The 21124-nt window shown below is 40.1% G+C and overlaps 1 protein-coding gene across 1 annotated transcript in view; it reads left to right on the forward strand.

Moving 5' to 3' along the window:
* LOC128687301 (aldo-keto reductase family 1 member B1) overlaps positions 1–9649 on the forward strand; it is a 61984-nt gene extending 52335 nt beyond the window's left edge. The window contains exons 8-9 of the mRNA XM_070098337.1: positions 6184–6281; positions 8478–9649. Of these exons, the coding sequence (XP_069954438.1) occupies positions 6184–6281; positions 8478–8520 (141 nt within the window). The 3' untranslated portion in view covers positions 8521–9649. The remainder of the gene's footprint in view (positions 1–6183; positions 6282–8477) is intronic.
* The last annotated feature ends 11475 nt before the right edge of the window (positions 9650–21124 follow it).

The following is a 21124-nucleotide window of genomic DNA, read 5'->3' on the forward strand; positions in this document are numbered from 1 at the left end:
ATTTTGATCTTCGACTCTCAGTCTGGTTAGCGGCTTGCTAAAAACTGAGTCATATTGGGACTTGAGTAGCTCACTCATTTCCTTGCTGTCATCTGTGTAGGACCCATCTTGTTTAAGTAGGGGCCCAATACTGGACGTTGTTCTCGATTTTGATTTGGCATAGGAGAAGAAATACTTTGGGTTTCTTTCGATTTCATTTATGGCTTTTAGTTCTTCCCGCGATTCCTGACTCCTAAAGGATTCTTTTAGCTTAAGTTCGATGCTTGCTATTTCTCTGACCAGTGTCTCCCTGCGCATTTCAGATATATTGACCTCTTTTAGCCGCTCTGTTATTCTTTTCCGTCGCCTGTAAAGGGAGCGCCTGTCTCTTTCTATTTTACATCTACTCCTCCTTTTTCTTAGAGGAATAAGCCTTGTGCATACATCGAGTGCCACCGAGTTAATCTGTTCTAGGCATAAGTTTGGGTCTGTGTTGCTTAGTATATCTTCCCAGCTTATATCGGTTAGGACTTGGTTTACTTGGTCCCACTTTATGTTTTTGTTATTGAAGTTGAATTTGGTGAATGCTCCCTCGTGACTAGTCTCATTTTGTCGGTCTGGGGCTCCACGCATACATGTCTGAACCTCAATTATGTTGTGATCTGAGTATATTGTTTTTGATATGGTGACATTTCTTATCAGATCATCATTGTTAGTGAATATGAGGTCTAGTGTATTCTCCAGTCTAGTAGGCTCTATTATTTGCTGGTTTAAATTGAATTTTGTGCAGAGATTTAAAAGCTCGTGTGAGTGTGAGTTTTCATCAGAGCTGCCTCCTGGTGTTATTTCTGCAACAATATTATTTGCTATATTCCTCCATTTTAGGTGCCTTAAGTTGAAATCCCCCAGGAGCAAGATGTTGGGTGCAGGAGCTGGAAGATTTTCCAGACAGTGGTCAATTTTTAACAGCTGTTCCTGGAATTGCTGGGAAGTTGCATCCGGAGGCTTGTAGACTACCACAATGACTAGGTTTTGGTTCTCGACCTTTACTGCTAAAACTTCCACTACGTCATTTGAGGCATTAAGCAGTTCTGTGCAAACAAGTGACTCTGCAATGTACAGGCCAACCCCCCCCTTTTGCCTGTTCACTCTGTCACATCTGTATAGGTTGTAACCTGGGATCCATATTTCGTTGTCCAAGTGATCCTTTATGTGGGTCTCAGTGAAAGCCGCGAACATTGCCTTTGCCTCTGCAAGCAGTCCACGGATGAAAGGTATTTTGTTGTTTGTTGCTGGCTTTAGACCCTGTATATTTGCAAAGAAGAATGTTATCGGACTGGTGGTATTGTTGGTACTGGGGGGGGATTTTTTTTCCGGCATTAGTATCTGTATCTGTTGGTTTGGAGTGGAGGCCATCGACTGTGGTTCCACTCCAGGAATGACTGGATTTGGTGTACGATTTCTGCCATTTCCTGCCAGTTTTTTTTCCTTCCTGGCACTAAAAAACCTCTCCCTCTTGAGTGTCTGTGGCTACCCAGGTTTTCCCATGGCCTGGATGTTTTGTATCTTTTTGTCCCCTTTAGATGGTATGCCTGGCAATTTAAGTTATAGCACAGTCTTTCCTGTACTGAAGAGGTACACATTTCAGGGTGAAAAAGCTTACAGGAAGGGAGTTTGCATTTTCCTGTTGTCATATGGACATGACATTTTCTAGGGTGGTCATAGTTGCATGTCCCATCTGTTTTTCCAGATTTCCCATGCCAGCAGATACCAAGTGCATAGTATGTGCACAGGCTTGGTTTCCGTTTGCCTTGGGTTTCTGTGACTGTATTCCCTGTTGGTGCATGTTTCCCTGTCTTATTCCTATCCTCCCTAGCACCAACAATGGAGCTCCCACCAGTTGTTTTTGGTAATTTATCCTCACTATTGCTATTGGAGTCCTCTTGTTTGCTATTTCCTGCGGTATTTCTTGTTTGCAATATTGGTTTTATCTTATCTTTGACTACACTTGTTTCCCTACTATGGCTCCTGTCTTCTATGAGGTCATTTATATGTATTCCTTCCTGCGTATAATTCCCGACTACCTGGACAAAATCTCCAGCTTCACCATTACTGTCTCCCAGGACAGTATCTCCAGCTTCACCATTTCTGTCTCCCAGGACAGCACCTCCAGCTTCACCATTACTGTCTCCCAGGACAGCACTATCAGCCCCACATTTACTGACTACCAGGACATCACCTCCAGCCTTACAGTTTGTGACTACATGGCCAGTATCAAGGGCAGTACCATTCAGCCCAGACTTTTTATGTTCCCATCTGTTGTAGAAAGCTTCCAGGTTTTCTATGAAAGCAGCTTTGATGTTGTCCTCTTTTAATACCCTTGTGATTTTAGTCCACAGATTTTCCTCATTTGGGCATACCCAAAAACACTTCTCTGTTTTAATACTGCTTGTAGCTAGTTCTGGGATATCTGCACAAGGAGCGTGACACCAATTTCCACAAAAATGACAATTTATCCATGTGGAAGCCCGTTTGTTTGACTGACCACAGACTACACACAGCTTCATAATGATGTGAATGGTTGATTTACTGCAATTCTACTAGCAACCTCTTGAATATTATATTAATAACCTTAAATGAAGCTCTAGCTATTTGTATTTCTGTTTCTAACTCTTTTTGTATATTGGACAGCTTACCGTCACGTTCCTGATTTTTAATGTTTGTGTTTATAAGGGCGCCTACAAACCCATCCGTTTACAGTCTGCTTTATTGTCCAACGAAACTGTTTGAAACCAGTCCCGGGTTCGGACCAGTCAAGGGTTCGGACCAGTCGATCTGCTCTGATCAGTGGGTCACTTATTTAAAACATACTGGTCGGTGATTTGAGCTAACACATGAAGGATCTACTGGAAATTATCTACCCGAGTAATATGTGATTTGACTGATACAAAAGTATAACTTGCGTGTTGAAGAGCCGGTGATATCTGGCAGCTCCTACAATGACGTACAGTGGACCTCTTTGTTTATCAATCGCTGTATCTGGCTTTTCTATTTTTGTTTTTTCCGTCTCCACCACAATAAATGCTATATTATCACTATAGTTGACTGGTGCAAATTTTGGAGGAAGGACGCTTTTTCTGTAGTAATAATTGCTTCTCGTTGTGTATATTGCGACCGCTGGTAACTACAGGTTATATGAAATTCACAGTAACGTCTGGTATTTCAAGACTAGTGGCGTAAACAGCCCAAATAGTTTATTATATCTACAAATTGAACAGTAAGGGTCATGTGCAACACCAAGAATCTTTTTTGACGAAACGGTCGAATACACTGATAAATTACACTGACGGAGAGATCAACTTCGGTGGAGACGAAGTGAAGGAGTAGTCTGATGTAATCAGGTCATCCATCTTGGCGCAAAAATAACTCAGGAGAGGAGTGTCATCAGTTACAGAAGGAGTGTCAGGGTTTAACCAGCAGCAGATGTCGATGACAATGGACGAGGGCAGGAAAGTAGTAGGTGATGGTGAGGACCAGCAGGAGGTGGAGGTAGACAGGGTGTTTTAGGAGGCAGCGGAGTATTGATCTGGAAATTAATGGCGGAATGATGGTTCAGAATCCGTTCTCGAGTCTTGTAAAGGTTTCTTTGGGAAGGTGGTATAGGTCTGATGGAATGTTTAAAAGACTGATCATGTTGTACCAAGGATGATTAAATATTTACATCAAACTGACCTCCACTTTGTCTACTTCATCTCCTTCGTCCACTTCATCTGTTTCGTGAACCTCATCTACTTCGTCAACTTCATCTACTTCGTCAACTTCATCTACTTCGTCAACTTCATCTACTTCGTCAACTTCATCTACTTCGTCAACTTCATCTACTTCGTCAACTTCATCTACTTCGTCAACTTCATCTACTTCGTCAACTTCATCTACTTCGTCAACTTCATCTACTTCGTCAACTTCATCTACTTCGTCAACTTCATCTACTTCGTCTTCTTCATCAACTTGCAGTACCAGGCTTGCAGTACCAGGCTTGCAGTACCAGGCTTGCAGTACCAGGCTTGCAGTACCAGGCTTGCAGTACCAGGCTTGCAGTACCAGGCTTGCAGTACGAGGCTTGCAGTACCAGGCTTGCAGTACGAGGCTTGCAGTACCAGGCTTGTAGTACCAGGCTTGCAGTACCAGGCTTGCAGTACCAGGCTTGCAGTACCAGGCTTGCAGTACCAGGCTTGCAGTACGAGGCTTGCAGTACCAGGCTTGCAGTACCAGGCTTGCAGTACGAGGCTTGCAGTACCAGGCTTGCAGTACCAGGCTTGCAGTACCAGGCTTGCAGTACCAGGCTTGCAGTACCAGGCTTGCAGTACCAGGCTTGCAGTACCAGGCTTGTAGTACCAGGCTTGCAGTACCAGGCTTGCAGTACCAGGCTTGCAGTACCAGGCTTGCAGTACCAGGCTTGCAGTACCAGGCTTGCAGTACCAGGCTTGCAGTACCAGGCTTGCAGTACCAGGCTTGCAGTACCAGGCTTGCAGTACCTGGCTTGCAGTACCAGGCTTGCAGTACCTGGCTTGCAGTACCTGGCTTGCAGTACCAGGCTTTCAGTACAGGCGAAACGTTTAATCAATAAAGATTCCTTGTGTTACACATGTACTGAACATTAAAATAACTATTATAAACTCCCTTGCCTTGTACTTCTACTTGTACATACGAGTCAGTTCTTGTCTTACGTTCTTGTTTCAACCTTCCATCACTCCCCAGTGTTTCTCACATTCTGTAAGATCAGGCCCGGTGGCCCGGTGGCCTGGTGGCTAAAGCTCCCGCTTCACACACGGAGGGTCCGGGTTCGATTCCCGGCGGGTGGAAACATTTCGACACGTTTCCTTACACCTGTTGTCCTGTTCACCTAGCAGCAAATAGGTACCTGGGTGTTAGTCGACTGGTGTGGGTCGCATCCTGGGGGACAAGATTAAGGACCCCAATGGAAATAAGTTAGACAGTCCTCGATGACGCACTGACTTTCTTGGGTTATCCTGGGTGGCTAACCCTCCGGGGTTAAAAATCCGAACGAAATCTTATCAAGAAACATTAACATTTATGATCAATGATAATAATTTTAAATTTACATATGTCAGTATTAGATTAGAAATCTTCACTTAATTGTACCTACAGCTCAGTGTAGATACATGCAAAAATAATTATTTGGAATCAAATAACAAAAAAATAACAATGGTTATAAATGACCGTAATTTTTAAAGGGGTGGACCGGTAAGCCAGCGGAAGGCCTCGGTCAGATGACCAAAAGCTCCAAAGGCGGGTCATCATCTGACTAAGACCCGCGTCAGGAAACATTTGTCCTGTTTCCTGACGAACCTTACCTAACCTAACCTAACCTAACCTAACCTAACCTAACCTAACCTAACCTAGCCGAACCTAACCTAACCTAACCTAACCTAACCGAACCTAACCTAACCTAACCTAACCTAACCTAACCTTACCTAACCTAACCTTAGAATCAAATAATATGCATGTAACTTAATATTCATTTACTGGAGGATAATTCACAAACATGTATGGAAATAATCCAACTATTAACACTCTCACTAGGAACACTTTTCTCCAAAATTTAAGTACATAGAAGAAAGCCTTTATATATGAAAATACAGTTTGGTACACACGATAAAAGGTGCACTAAAGTGGAACTTGTGGCAATAGAAAATAAAGACTGAGAGACATCGCAGTAGCCATAGTGACACTTGCTCTGTTATTCCACTCATTCTTAATTCTATTGTCAGACAAATACCTTTCCAATGTTTTTTTTTCATTTCTGAATTATGCTTAAATTCATCAAATTCATGAAGGACATATACGATGTAAGACAACATTGTCAGAGGTCTTAGTTACTTTCTCCTGGTTATTTATCTTCTTCAGTACTTTATTTATTTTATAAAGAAAAATATTCAGTAGTAACCAAGATTGAGATTAACTAATGTTAGTTACATCTTAACAATGAAGATATTTAAGCTTTTAGCTGGACATAAAATAGACACAAGTTTTTTTTTTTTTTTTTTTATTCGCCGGTATTCTCCCGTCCCGGGTCTTTTCCAAATAGTGGTGACCCGGCCTTGGCTCTCTATCTGGGGAGTTTTGTTGTATAATCAATGTATATGAAACTGATTTTCTTTTATTAAAAAAATATCCTTATAGATTCTGGAGTTTGAACTGAGTAAAGAAGAGATGACGTTGATGGACGGTCTTGACCGAGGTGGTGATGGCAGGATGTCTGACTTCCTTTTATTTTCCGGGTAAAGTATTGTTAATTTGGTTTCTTAAGGTTTTGGAAAAGTCGATTAATGCAGTGAGATGATAAATAAAATAGTAATTATAATTTAAAAAAAATATTCAGAAAGTATAGTTTATTCCCTAAGAGTTTAATTTCACTTACCATTTTAACCTCGAGGGGCAACTCTCGTCCCAAGGTAATGAACCTGTGTTCCATTTCCACAGATCAAACTTGATCACTTCCACTTCCAATGACCCCCTTCGGTTTAGTGCTTCCCCATAATTATAATATAATAGTCAAAAGTGATAAAATTTCGACGATTTTAGAAGTGATGTGCATTATATAGGTGTATGGAAGAGGGTAAGGTACCTAGGGACTAGCAGAGAGCATGCATAGTTCCTTTGTATAAAGGCAAAGGGGACAAGGAGGGAGTAAAAATCATAGGGGAATGAGCCTTTTGAGTATACCTGGTAAAGTGTATGGTAGAATTATTATTGAAAGGTTTAAGAGGAAGACGGAGAGCAGGATAGCAGATGAACAAGGAGGCTTTAGGAAGGGTAGGGGGTGTGTAGATCAAGTGTTTACAGTGAAACATATAGGTAAACAATATTTAGATAAGAGTAAATATGATTTCGTTGCATTTGTAAGTTGGGAAAAGGCATATTATAGAATGGATAGGAAAGCAGTGTGGCAGATGTTGCAAATGTATGGAATAGGTGGTAGATTACTGAATGCCGTTAAGAGTTTTTATGAGGATAGTGAGTCTCAGGTATGTAGGAGAGGGGGAGATTATTTCCCAGTAAAAGTAGGCCTTAGACAGGGATGTATAATGTCACCATGGTTGTTCAATATATTTATAGATGGGGTTGTAAGAGAAGTGAATGATCGGGTATTGGCAAGAGGTGTGGGATTAAGAGATAAAGAATCTAACACGAAGTGAGTTTTCACAGCTGCTTTTTGCTGATGACACTGTGCTTTTCGGAGATTCTGAAGAGAAGTTGCAGAGGTTGGTGGGTGTGTCTGGAAGGGTATATAAAAGAAGGAAATTAAAAGTGAATGTAGGAAAGAGAAAGGTGATGAGGATAACAAAAGATTTAGGTAATGAAAAACTGGATATCAGTTTGGAGGGAGAGAGTATGGAGGGTAAGTAATTGTATTCAGATATTTGGGAGTGGACCTGTCAGCAGATGGGTCTATGAAAGACGAGGTGAATCATAGATGTGATAAAGGAAAAAGGTGAGTGGTGCACTGAGGAGTCTGTGGAGACAAAGAACATTATTCAAGGAAGTAAAAAGGGGAATGCATGATAGTATAATGGTACCAACACTCATATATGGGTGTGAAACATCGGTGGTGAATGTTGCAACAAGGAGAAAGCTGGAGGCAGTGGAGATGTCATGCCTGACGGCAATGTGCGGTGTGAATATAATGTAGAAAATCCATAGCTTGGAGATTATAAGGTGTAGGAGGTTCTAAAAGTATTATTCAGAGGGCAGAGAGAGGTTTGTGAGGTGGTTTGGACTTTTAGAGAGAGGATGGAACAAAACAGAAAATCTTGGAAGGCGTATAAATCTGTATTGGAAGAAAGGCGGGGTAGGGCCATTAACATTAATTCGGCTAATATTAAAAATGTTAAAGTCCTGAGTTTTGCCGGATATTGAAAGCCTTAATGTATTGTTAGTTAATGTTTGAGGAGATGATATAAGTGAGGGATTTAACTGGCCACTTGGTAGATATATTTATTAGCTGTCACTATCAGAAATTTTATTTAAGTTGTAAATTTTGATATCTTTAAAAATAAACAAAATAGGTTAGGCAGTATGGTTGAATTGATTTCTTTGATAATATTGGAGTGAAAAAAAAAAACAATCTTTTTTGACGTTTAGTATATGCTAATATGTCAATGAAAGAGAATGAAAATATATGAGGTTTTCAATTACCCTGATTCTTCGTTACACAAAGATAACGTCTTTGCCATTAATTGTAAAAACTAATTAATAACAGAGTTTCACAGATAATGAGGAGGTACAGGGAGAGTGAATATAAATATTTTCTGATATGATGGACGACCACCTTGGACGACCACCTGTAACCATCATAATGAAGTAGATAATACCTGATCAGTACAAGTTAGAACATTACTGTCTAGTTAGTGCTACGGTTTAAGATTTTTTTCATTTATTTATACAATGTCTTAATTACTTTCTCTTTCTTGCAGGGTCGACAAACACCCGGAGTATCCATTACACATTCCATTTTAGGGATACAGAAATACAGAAATACAGAAATACAGCGAAATAAAATTAGCAAAATCAGATGAACCCCAACTCCCACCAACAGAAACAGCAAACAGACTCAATGACTTCTTCTCCACTATAGGACAAAACCTTGCCAATAAAATCCCAAGCTCAGATACCCCACCAAATGACTACCTCACTGGCAACTACCCGAACACACTGTTCCTAGCTCCGACTAACCCATACGAAGTCTCCCTTATTATCAACACGCTAAAAAACAAGGCAGGAGATTTAAATACCTTACCACCCTTTATATACAAAAAAGTGTCACAAGTGCTATCACCAATCATTGCAACACTCTTTAACAAATCCATTGAATCCTCCACCTTCCCCACAGTACTCAAAATAGCAATGGTCACCCCGATCCACAAAGGAGGAGACCAAACAGAGTTGAATAACTATAGGCCAATATCCAACTTACACCCTCTCTCAAAAATCTTCGAAAAATTAATTCATAAACGAATCTACTCCTACCTTATCTCCCAAAACATACTCAACCCCTGCCAATTTGGATTCAGGCCAAATAAAAATACTAATGATGCTATTATACACATGCTAGAACATATATACACTGCAATAGAGAAAAAAGAAGTCCCACTGGGGATCTTCATTGACTTACGTAAAGCTTTTGATACAGTTAACCATGACTTGCTCCACGTAAAATTGTCACACTATGGTATAAGAGGGCACTCCCTCAACTACCTCAAGTCATACCTCAGCAACAGAAGCCAATATGTGTATGCAAATGGGGCAAACTCTTCTGCACAACCAATTACAGTTGGTGTCCCACAGGGAAGTGTCCTTGGCCCTCTTCTCTTTCTCCTATACATAAATGACCTACCAAACGCTTCGCAATTACTCAAACCCACACTATTTGCAGATGACACTACATACGTCTTCTCCCACCCGAGCCCAGTCACGCTAGCCAATACTGTAAATACAGAATTACAGAAAATATCTACCTGGATGAGGACTAACAAACTTACACTAAACATTGACAAAACCTACTTCATTCAGTTTGGTAACAGAGCTACAGATGTCCCTCTTAACATAATGATAAACGGATCACCTATCACAAAGCTAACAGAGGGAAAATTCTTAGGAATCCACCTTGATAATAGACTCAAATTTCATACACATATACAACAAATTTCTAAGAAAATTTCCAAGACTGTAGGCATACTATCGAAGATACGGTACTATGCTCCACAGTCAGCCCTCCTGGCCCTATATCACTCTCTTATTTACCCCTATCTCACCTATGGAATTTGTGCATGGGGCTCAACAACAAGTAACCATCTCAGACCACTAATTACCCAACAAAAGGCTGCAGTTAGAATGATAACAAATTCTCACTATAGGCAGCACACTCCACCAATATTCAATACACTAAACCTATTCACCATACAAAACATTCATACTTATTACTGCACCTATTACATACATAGAACACTTAACTCTGATATTAACCCTCCCCTCAAACATCTCCTTGCCAACCTCAACAGAACGCATGACCATAACACAAGGCACAGATCACTCTTTGATGTTCCTCGTGTCCATCTCACACTTTGCAAAAACTCAATGCACATAAAAGGCCCTAAAATCTGGAACTCATTACCTGTAAATATAAAAGAAACACTACCTGTTTATAAATTCAAGTCTCTTCTCAAAGATCACTTACTCACCCAAAACCAAATAAATACTGAATAACTGAACCTTATAAATTGTATATCTTAAATGTTTCTCACAATTATATCACATAAATGTTAAACCTAAAACCCAATCTAACTTTATTATTTTTTAAATACACTACCTAACAGAATACTCCATTCTACTGAATGTACAACAATGCATACAACCATATGACCTGTCTTTGTAATACTCACTTGTGCTTTATAGTAATCTGTTTACATTAAAGTTTTATCACCGATGTCATCATTGCTTAGTTCATCTTAAGTTAATTTTAAGCCAGCCCGTAATGCTATGCATAGTATAAGTGGCTTTGGTATACTGCTCTTTTCTGTATTTTTTGTACCTCTGTATGTGTGCACAAATTTTTAAATAAATAAATAAATAAATAAATAAATTATTATAATCAAGGGGAAGCGCTAAACCCTGAGGATTATACAGCGCCTGGGGGGGGGGGGGGATGTGGAAGGCATTCAGGCTTAATTCGGGGAACTGGAGCACAGATCCAATTCCCTAAATCAAGAGCCCCTCACCAACATCAAGGAACCTTCCTTGAGGGGACCATTTTGAGAAGAGTTATAACATTGTTGATTATTATAATAATATCTGATTATAATTTCTGTTTTTCTTGATTCTATATAAATAATAGCAAAAGTTTATAAATTACTTTGATGAAACTAGAAGACAAGTTATTAATATTTTTCTCTAAGATTTGAAGCCTTAAGCCTTAAATTAAGTCTTGAAATTTCTCCTTCTTACAACGGGAAGTATTGGAAACAAGGTACATGATCACTAGGTACATGATCACAAGGTACATGATCACAAGGTACATGATCACTAGGTACATGATCACTAGGTACATGATCACTAGGTACATGATCACTAGGTATATGATCACTAGGTACATGATCACTAGGTACATGATCACAAGGTACATGATCACTAGGTACATGATCACAAGGTACATGATCACTAGGTATATGATCACTAAGTACATGATCACTAGGTACATGATCACTAGGTACATGATCACTAGGTACATGATCACAAGGTACATGATCACTAGGTACATGATCACTAGGTACATGATCACTAGGTACATGATCACAAGGTACATGATCACTAGGTACATGATCACAAGGTACATGATCACTAGGTATATGATCACTAGGTACATGATCACTAGGTACATGATCACAAGGTACATGATCACTAGGTACATGATCACAAGGTACATGATCACTAGGTATATGATCACTAAGTACATGATCACTAGGTACATGATCACAAGGTACATGATCACTAGGTACATGATCACAAGGTACATGATCACTAGGTACATGATCACTAGGTACATGATCACAAGGTACATGATCACTAGGTACATGATCACTAGGTACATGATCACTAGGTACATGATCACTAGGTACATGATCACAAGGTACATGATCACAAGGTACATGATCACTAGGTATATGATCACTAGGTACATGATCACTAGGTACATGATCACAAGGTACATGATCACTAGGTACATGATCACTAGGTACATGATCACTAGGTACATGATCACAAGGTACATGATCACTAGGTACATGATCACAAGGTACATGATCACAAGGTACATGATCACAAGGTACATGATCACAAGGTACATGATCACAAGGTACATGATCACTAGGTACATGATCACTAGGTACATGATCACTAGGTACATGATCACAAGGTACATGATCACTAGGTACATGATCACTAGGTACATGATCACTAGGTACATGATCACAAGGTACATGATCACAAGGTACATGATCACTAGGTATATGATCACTAGGTACATGATCACTAGGTACATGATCACAAGGTACATGATCACAAGGTACATGATCACTAGGTATATGATCACTAGGTACATGATCACTAGGTACATGATCACAAGGTACATGATCACTAGGTATATGATCACTAGGTACATGATCACAAGGTACATGATCACTAGGTATATGATCACTAGGTACATGTTCACTAGGTACATGATCACAAGGTACATGATCACAAGGTACATGATCACTAGGTATATGATCACTAGGTACATGATCACAAGGTACATGATCACAAGGTACATGATCACTAGGTATATGATCACTAGGTACATGATCACAAGGTACATGATCACAAGGTACATGATAACAAGGTACATGATCACTAGGTACATGATCACAAGGTACATGATCACAAGGTACATGATAACAAGGTACATGATCACTAGGTACATGATCACAAGGTACATGATCACAAGGTACATGATCACTAGGTACATGATCACTAGGTACATGATCACAAGGTACATGATCACAAGGTACATGATCACAAGGCACATGATCACAAGGTACATGATCACAAGGTACATGATCACAAGGTACATGATCACAAGGTACATGATCACAAGGTACATGATCACAAGGTACATGATCACAAGGTACATGATCACTAGGTACATGATCACAAGGTACATGATCACAAGGTACATGATCACAAGGTACATGATCACAAGGTACATGATCACAAGGTACATGATCACAAGGTACATGATCACTAGGTACATGATCACAAGGTACATGATCACAAGGTACATGATCACAAGGTATATGATCACAAGGTACATGATCACTAGGTACATGATCACAAGGTACATGATCACAAGGTACATGATCACAAGGTACATGATCACAAGGTACATGATCACAAGGTACATGATCACTAGGTACATGATCACAAGGTACATGATCACAAGGTACATGATCACAAGGTACATGATCACAAGGTACACGATCACAAGGTACATGATCACAAGGTACATGATCACAAGGTACATGATCACAAGGTACATGATCACAAGGTACATGATCACAAGGTACATGATCACTAGGTACATGATCACAAGGTACATGATCACAAGGTACATGATCACAAGGTACATGATCACAAGGTCATGATCACAAGGTACATGATCACAAGGTCATGATCACAAGGTACATGATCACAAGGTACATGACCACAAGGTACATGATCACAAGGTACATGATCATAAGGTACATGATCACGAGGTACATGATCACAAGGTACATGATCACAAGGTACATGATCACAAGGTACATGATCACAAGGTACATAATCACAAGGTACATGATCACTAGGTATATGATCACAAGGTACATGATCACAAGGTACATGACCACAAGGTACATGATCACAAGGTACATGATCATAAGGTACATGATCACAAGGTACATGATCACAAGGTACATGATCACAAGGTACATGATCACAAGGTACATGATCACAAGGTACATGATCACAAGGTACATGATCACAAGGTACATGATCACAAGGTACACGATCACAAGGTACATGGTCATAAGGTACATGATCGCAAGGTACATGGTCACAAGGTACATGATCACAAGGTACATAATCACAAGGTACATGATCACTAGGTACATGATCACAAGGTACATGATCAATAGGTACATGATCACAAGGTACATGATCACAAGGTACATGATCACAAGGTACATGATCACAAGGTACATGATCACAAGGTACATCACAAGGTACATGATCACAAGGTACATGATCACAAGGTACATGATCACAAGGTACATGATCACAAGGTACACTATCATAAGATACATGGTCACAAGGTACATGATCACAAGGTACATGATCACAAGGTACATGATCACAAGGTACATGATCACAAGGTGCATGATCACAAGGTGCATGATCACAAGGTACATGATCACAAGGTACACGATCATAAGATACATGGTCACAAGGTACATGATCACAAGGTACATGATCACAAGGTACATGATCACAAGGTACATGATCACAAGGTCATGATCACAAGGTACATGATTACAAGGTCATGACCACAAGGTACATGACCACAAGGTACATAATCACAAGGTACATGATCACAAGGTACATGATCACAAGGTACATGATCACAAGGTACATGATCACAAGGTACATGATCACAAGGCACATGATCACAAGGTACATGATTACAAGGTACATGATCACAAGGTACATGATCACAAGGCACATGATTACAAGGTACATGATCACAAGGTACATGATCACAAGGTACATGATCACAAGGTACATGATCACAAGGTACATGATCACTAGGTACATGATCACAAGGTACATGATCACTAGCTACATGATCACAAGGTACATGATCACAAGGTACATGATCACAAGGTACATGATCACAAGGTACATGATCACAGGGTACATGATCACAAGGTACATGATCACTAGGTACATGATCACTAGGTACATGATCACAAGGTACATGATCACAAGGTACATGATCACAAGGTACATGATCACTAGGTACATGATCACTAGGCACATGATCACAAGGTACATGATCACTAGGTACATGATCACTAGGTACATGATCACAAGGTACATGATCACTAGGTACATGATCACAAGGTACATGATCACAAGGTACATGATCACAAGGTACATGATCACAAGGTACATGATCACAAGGTACATGATCACAAGGTACATGATCACTAGGTACATGATCACAAGGTACATGATCACAAGGTACATGATCACAAGGTACATGATCACAAGGTACACGATCACAAGGTACATGATCACAAGGTACATGATCACAAGGTATATGATCACAAGGTACATGATCACAAGGTACATGATCACAAGGTACATGATCACAAGGTACATGATCACTAGGTACATGATCACAAGGTACATGATCACAAGGTACATGATCACAAGGTACATGATCACAAGGTCATGATCACAAGGTACATGATCACAAGGTCATGATCACAAGGTACATGATCACAAGGTACATGACCACAAGGTACATGATCACAAGGTACATGATCATAAGGTACATGATCACGAGGTACATGATCACAAGGTACATGATCACAAGGTACATGATCACAAGGTACATGATCACAAGGTACACGATCACAAGGTACATGGTCACAAGGTACATGATCACAAGGTACATGATCACAAGGTACATGATCAGAAGGTACATGATCACAAGGTCATGATCACAAGGTACATGATCACAAGGTACATGATCACAAGGTACATGATCACAAGGTACATGATCACAAGGTACATGATCACAAGGTACATGATCACAAGGTACACGATCACAAGGTACATGGTCATAAGGTACATGATCGCAAGGTACATGGTCACAAGGTACATGATCACAAGGTACATAATCACAAGGTACATGATCACTAGGTACATGATCACAAGGTACATGATCAATAGGTACATGATCACAAGGTACATGATCACAAGGTACATGATCACAAGGTACATGATCACAAGGTACATGATCACAAGGTACATCACAAGGTACATGATCACAAGGTACATGATCACAAGGTACATGATCACAAGGTACATGATCACAAGGTACACGATCATAAGATACATGGTCACAAGGTACATGATCACAAGGTACATGATCACAAGGTACATGATCACAAGGTACATGATCACAAGGTGCATGATGACAAGGTGCATGATCACAAGGTACATGATCACAAGGTACACGATCATAAGATACATGGTCACAAGGTACATGATCACAAGGTACATGATCACAAGGTACATGATCACAAGGTACATGATCACAAGGTCATGATCACAAGGTACATGATTACAAGGTCATGACCACAAGGTACATGACCACAAGGTACATAATCACAAGGTACATGATCACAAGGTACATGATCACAAGGTACATGATCACAAGGTACATGATCACAAGGTACATGATCACAAGGCACATGATCACAAGGTCATGATCACAAGGTACATGATCACAAGGTCATGACCACAAGGTACATGACCACAAGGTACATGACCACAAGGTACTTGATCACAAGGTACATGATCACAAGGTACATGATCACAAGGTACATGATCACAAGGTACATGATCACAAGGTACATGGTCACAAGGTACATGATCACAAGTTACATGATCACAAGTTACATGATCACAAGGTACATGATCACAAGGTACATGATCACAAGGTACATGATCATAAGGTACATGATCACAAGGTACATGAACACAAGGTACATGATCACAAGGTACATGATCACAAGGTACATGATTATAAGGTACATGATCACAAGGTACATGATCACAAGGTACATGATCACAAGGTCATGATCACAAGGTACATGATCACAAGGTACATGATCACAAGGTACATGATCACAAGGTACATGATCACAAGGTACATGATCACAAGGTACATGATCACAAGGTACATGATCATAAGGTACATGATCACAAGGTACATGATCACAAGGTACATGATCACAAGGTACATGATCACAAGGTACATGATCACAAGGTACATGATCACAAGGTCATGATCACAAGGTACATGATCACAAGGTACATGATCACAAGGTACATGATCACAAGGTACATGATCACAAGGTACATGATCATAAGGTACATAAAGCAGAGAGGAATAGACAGGCTGGACTGAGACAGACAGTTGTTCAGAAGACGAAAAACATAAAATTTAGACACAGCTGCAAACTAAAAACATACATAATTATGTTAGGAAATATTTCTTTAACACCAGAATTGACAGGAAGTGGAATGAGCTGGACAGCAAAGTGGTGGATGTAAACCTGGCAGGTCTAGGAGCTGAGACTCAACCCATGCAACCACAATTAGGTGAGTACACACACACACACACAGTGGTCGGGAAATGTTAAACAGCTGTTCCCAATATTCGTTCAGCCAAATATACAGCAGTTGTATTGTATTCTGAAAACAGAGAGAATGGTTCAGGTCTCCCGTAGCTAGATCGCTAGTGCACTTGGCCCACACACTGAGGTCCAGAGTTCGAATTCCTGGTAGGTCTGTAAAAACATTAGGACGTGTTTCCTTAAGACACCTGCTGTTCATGTTCACCCATCAGTAAAATAGGTACCTGGGTGTTAGTGGACTGGTGTGGGCCGCATCCTGGGACAAAACTAACCTAATTTGCGGGAAATGCTCCACATAACAAGCAGTTTTCTATATAGAAGTATATCACTGATGTCAGCTATGGTCTGTATACCTTGCACATGTACTGGTAGAAATAAAGATTATTATTATTAAGCGCTAAGAAGAATTAAAAACTAATAATCTCCACAATAGAAGAAAACTTTAGGTCCCGGGTTTTACACTATACCAAGAAATATGAACACCATAGTGTATTATAATGTCTCCAGTGAGAAGCACAATAAATCTAGACAGAAAGATGTCAACATACTCAACTATTTTTGACAGTAATTTGATATCAACGGCAGCATTTGTGAAAAAAAAAGTCAGGGTTTATTTCACAGGTTCAGTATTGTGTAAGTGTGCACTATTTATTAGTTATTATAAATCTTTAGATGTTAAAGTACTGATTTAATTTTGTAACTAATAGAACAATAATAAATTGTCAGTGTTCAAAAAAAATATATGGTAAATCTTTATTATATTTCCTTTAAAACCTTCCAAATGTAATTAAGAAATAAATTTATTTCCAACAATCATTTCTTTACTACCAGTTTCTGTGTTTGGTGGGAGGGAATGTGTTGGTTGTGCAATGACAGCCTTTGGATGCATCACAGAACTGATAAATTGGCTAGCTGTTATGCTTTCAAAGATGGAGTAGATTACAATCTTGGGTTGTCAGGTAGTAGTTTGAGAATGCATCCATGTATCTAAGGTTGACACTTTAATTGTAACTGATTCTCTGTCATCCATAAATGCTCTCAACTCATTAAGTATAAATTGTGGCATGCTTGTGTCAGAAGCCAGACATAGGTATGGTAAGATTGTGGACAGTGGAGTCAGAGTTCACATGCTGTGGATTCCATCTCACATTGGTCTTCAGATGCATGATAGAACTGATAAATTGGCTAAGCTGTTATGCTTTCAAAGATGGAGTAGATTACAATCTTGGGTTGTCAGTTAGCAGTTTGAGAACAATAATACGAAAAGAACTTCAAATGAACTTTATTAACTTGAGACTTTAGGGAGATTGACACAAGTCAGTCCATCTATTGTCATTCTATCATGCAGGAGGAGCCACATGTCTATGGTGCATCCAACAAGATAAGCAGACTCTTGGATGTCACTACCGCCTGGCTCCGGCTGGGTTACAAGTATCTTTGGCAGGTTAAGACCAATTCTATGCTGACAAGGCATCTCAGGCCAATCGTGCCAAATTTGAAGGCAGGAAAAATAAAACGTATACATATATACGTATATATGTTTGGGGCACTAGCGATAAGAACGTACAGTGGACCCCCGCATAACGATCACCTCCGAATGCGACCAATTATGTAAGTGTATTTATGTAAGTGCGTTTGTACGTGTAAGTTTGGGGGTCTGAAATGGACTAATCTACTTCACAATATTCCTTATGGGAACAAATTCGGTCACTACTGGCACCTGAACATACTTCTGGAGTGAAAAAATATCGTTAACCGGGGGTCCACTGTATATATACGTTTGGACCATTTATGGGTTAGCACATAAATTTGTGTGTGTGTTTTTTCCAATTTTCAAACCACCTTTTCTCTTCTTTTAAGCTCTCCTTAATTAACCCTTTAACTCTCACTAGTGCTTCGAATATTTTAATTAAAAAAAAAAAAGAGGTTAATTGTCTATATGTAAAAAGATCAGATTTTTTTTTTTTAAGATCCGAATTGACTGTGATATAAGACTGTGAAGTTGGCACTGGATGCTCATGTGACAGCAACATGGAGTCCTGCAGCTTGCAGAAATGTTGCAGAAATACTTCTGTTTTGTTTTGCTTTATGTAGTTTTATGTCCTGATAATTACAATAATATTAGGTATGGAAATAGTAATCAAACAGTCACAAACACACTGACAGGTGAACAAGTTCACCTGTCAGTGTGTTCGTGACTAAAATAATTTACAAATTATTCGTAGGTCCCAACAATGTTTTTAGACATGGTGGAGTAAATGAAACTCCTTGAAGCACAGTGTCAGAGTGGCACTTTACTTTCTGATGGTGAAGTCACCCCACAGTGCTGATGGTGAAGTCACCCCACAGTGCTGATGGTGAAGTCACCCCACAGTGCTGATGGTGAAGTCACCCCACAGTGCTGATGGTGAAGTCACCCCACAGTGCTGATGGTGAAGTCACCCCACAGTGCTGATGGTGAAGTCACCCCATAGTGCTGATGGTGAAGTCACCCCACAGTGCTGATGGTGAAGTCACCCCATAGTGCTGATGGTGAAGTCACCCCACAGTGCTGATGGTGTAAATTACCTAGATTAAGTCAAAAAAGTCAGTGCTGTACTGTGCTTATAAATAAGAGGCATAAGCATGACTGGCAAAGACAGCAGTAACAGCCTGGTTGATCAGACCCTGCTCCACCATGGGGCCTGGTCTCAGACCAAGCTGCAGGGGCATTGACCCCAGAAACCCTCTCCAGGTATATTCAAGGTATCTCAGCCAGAGTTGTGCAGATTCTGATACATGTGTAATACCTGTTTGTCTAGCTGATGATGACGTTCATGAGTAGCTATCTCAGAGAGAGAGGGAGAAAGAGAGAGAGAAAGAGAAAGAGAGAAAGAGAAAGAGAGAGAGAGAAAGAGAGGCCAACACTGTCAAAGTACCACACTTGGATCCACTTGGAGGACAGCGTGAAGCAAGCTTCTATACCACAAGACGGGCAGAAAGCAGCAACTTCACTCTGCTGTACCCTTCTCCAGAACATCACTTCATCTGAGATCATTTATCCCCAGGATGACTTGAGTCTGGAACACATTCGTACAGCATTATGATGTCAACGAGATAAAGTCAGTTGATCAAATGAAAATACTGGTCCACAGCTGCCCACAGATGGCTCCAACGTCATCCTGTTCCCTACTTGTATGTTTCATAACAATAAAAATGCTTTCAAATGAGCTAATGTACGTATCAGCTCTTAGCTCGTCAATAAAGTTAGGAAGCCTTAACCTGTAAATAGCTTGTCAATAAAGCTAGGGATCCTTAACCTAACCTTGTCAAATGCTGTGTAAAAAAAAAGATAGAGAAAGAGAGAGAGAGAGATAAAGAGAGAGTGAGTGGGGCTGACACAAAAAGAAAGCTGGTATCAGGTAGAGTGAGCCCCAAAACCTTGTGGTACTTGATCAAGGACTTACAGTAAGGAGAAAGCTGACCTTTTTGCTGAACACTTAGCTACTAAGATGCAAATTCCTGATCCAGCAAGGGACCCTCTTTGGCAAGCTGTAGGAACTGTGTCGAAGTTGTCAGAAGTGATAATACGGCAAGAGGTGTACCTTCTTAAACTGGACCAAGAAAAGGCAGTGGGCCCAGATAAGCTGAGCTAAAGATTGCCGATTAGATGTGCAGATCAACTAGCAGCACCTCTACCTCGTATCTATCAGCACTGCCTAGTACATACAATGTAAATGGCCTATTTCTGTGGAAAGAGGCAAATATAGTCCCTGTTCACAAAAAGATCAGAGCAGAAATCAGCAACTACAGACCAGTGTCACTCCTGTCAATCACTGACAAGCTTCTTGAGACAATAATCTCGCACCACATGAGGAGAGATTTTTGACTACCATTCACTTATTTGTGACCATCAATATGGCTTCAGAAAAGGGCACTCTGTTGCTAACCTCTTATTAACTTTCCATTAAGTGGATTATTATTATAATCAAGGAGGAAGGGCTAAACCCGTAGGATTATACAGTGCCTGGGGAGGATGTGGAAGGCATTCAGGCTTAATTCGGGGAACTGGAGCACAGATC

Source organism: Cherax quadricarinatus, chromosome 62, assembly GCF_038502225.1.
Source record: "Cherax quadricarinatus isolate ZL_2023a chromosome 62, ASM3850222v1, whole genome shotgun sequence".
In the NCBI taxonomy this organism is placed as follows: domain Eukaryota; kingdom Metazoa; phylum Arthropoda; class Malacostraca; order Decapoda; family Parastacidae; genus Cherax; species Cherax quadricarinatus.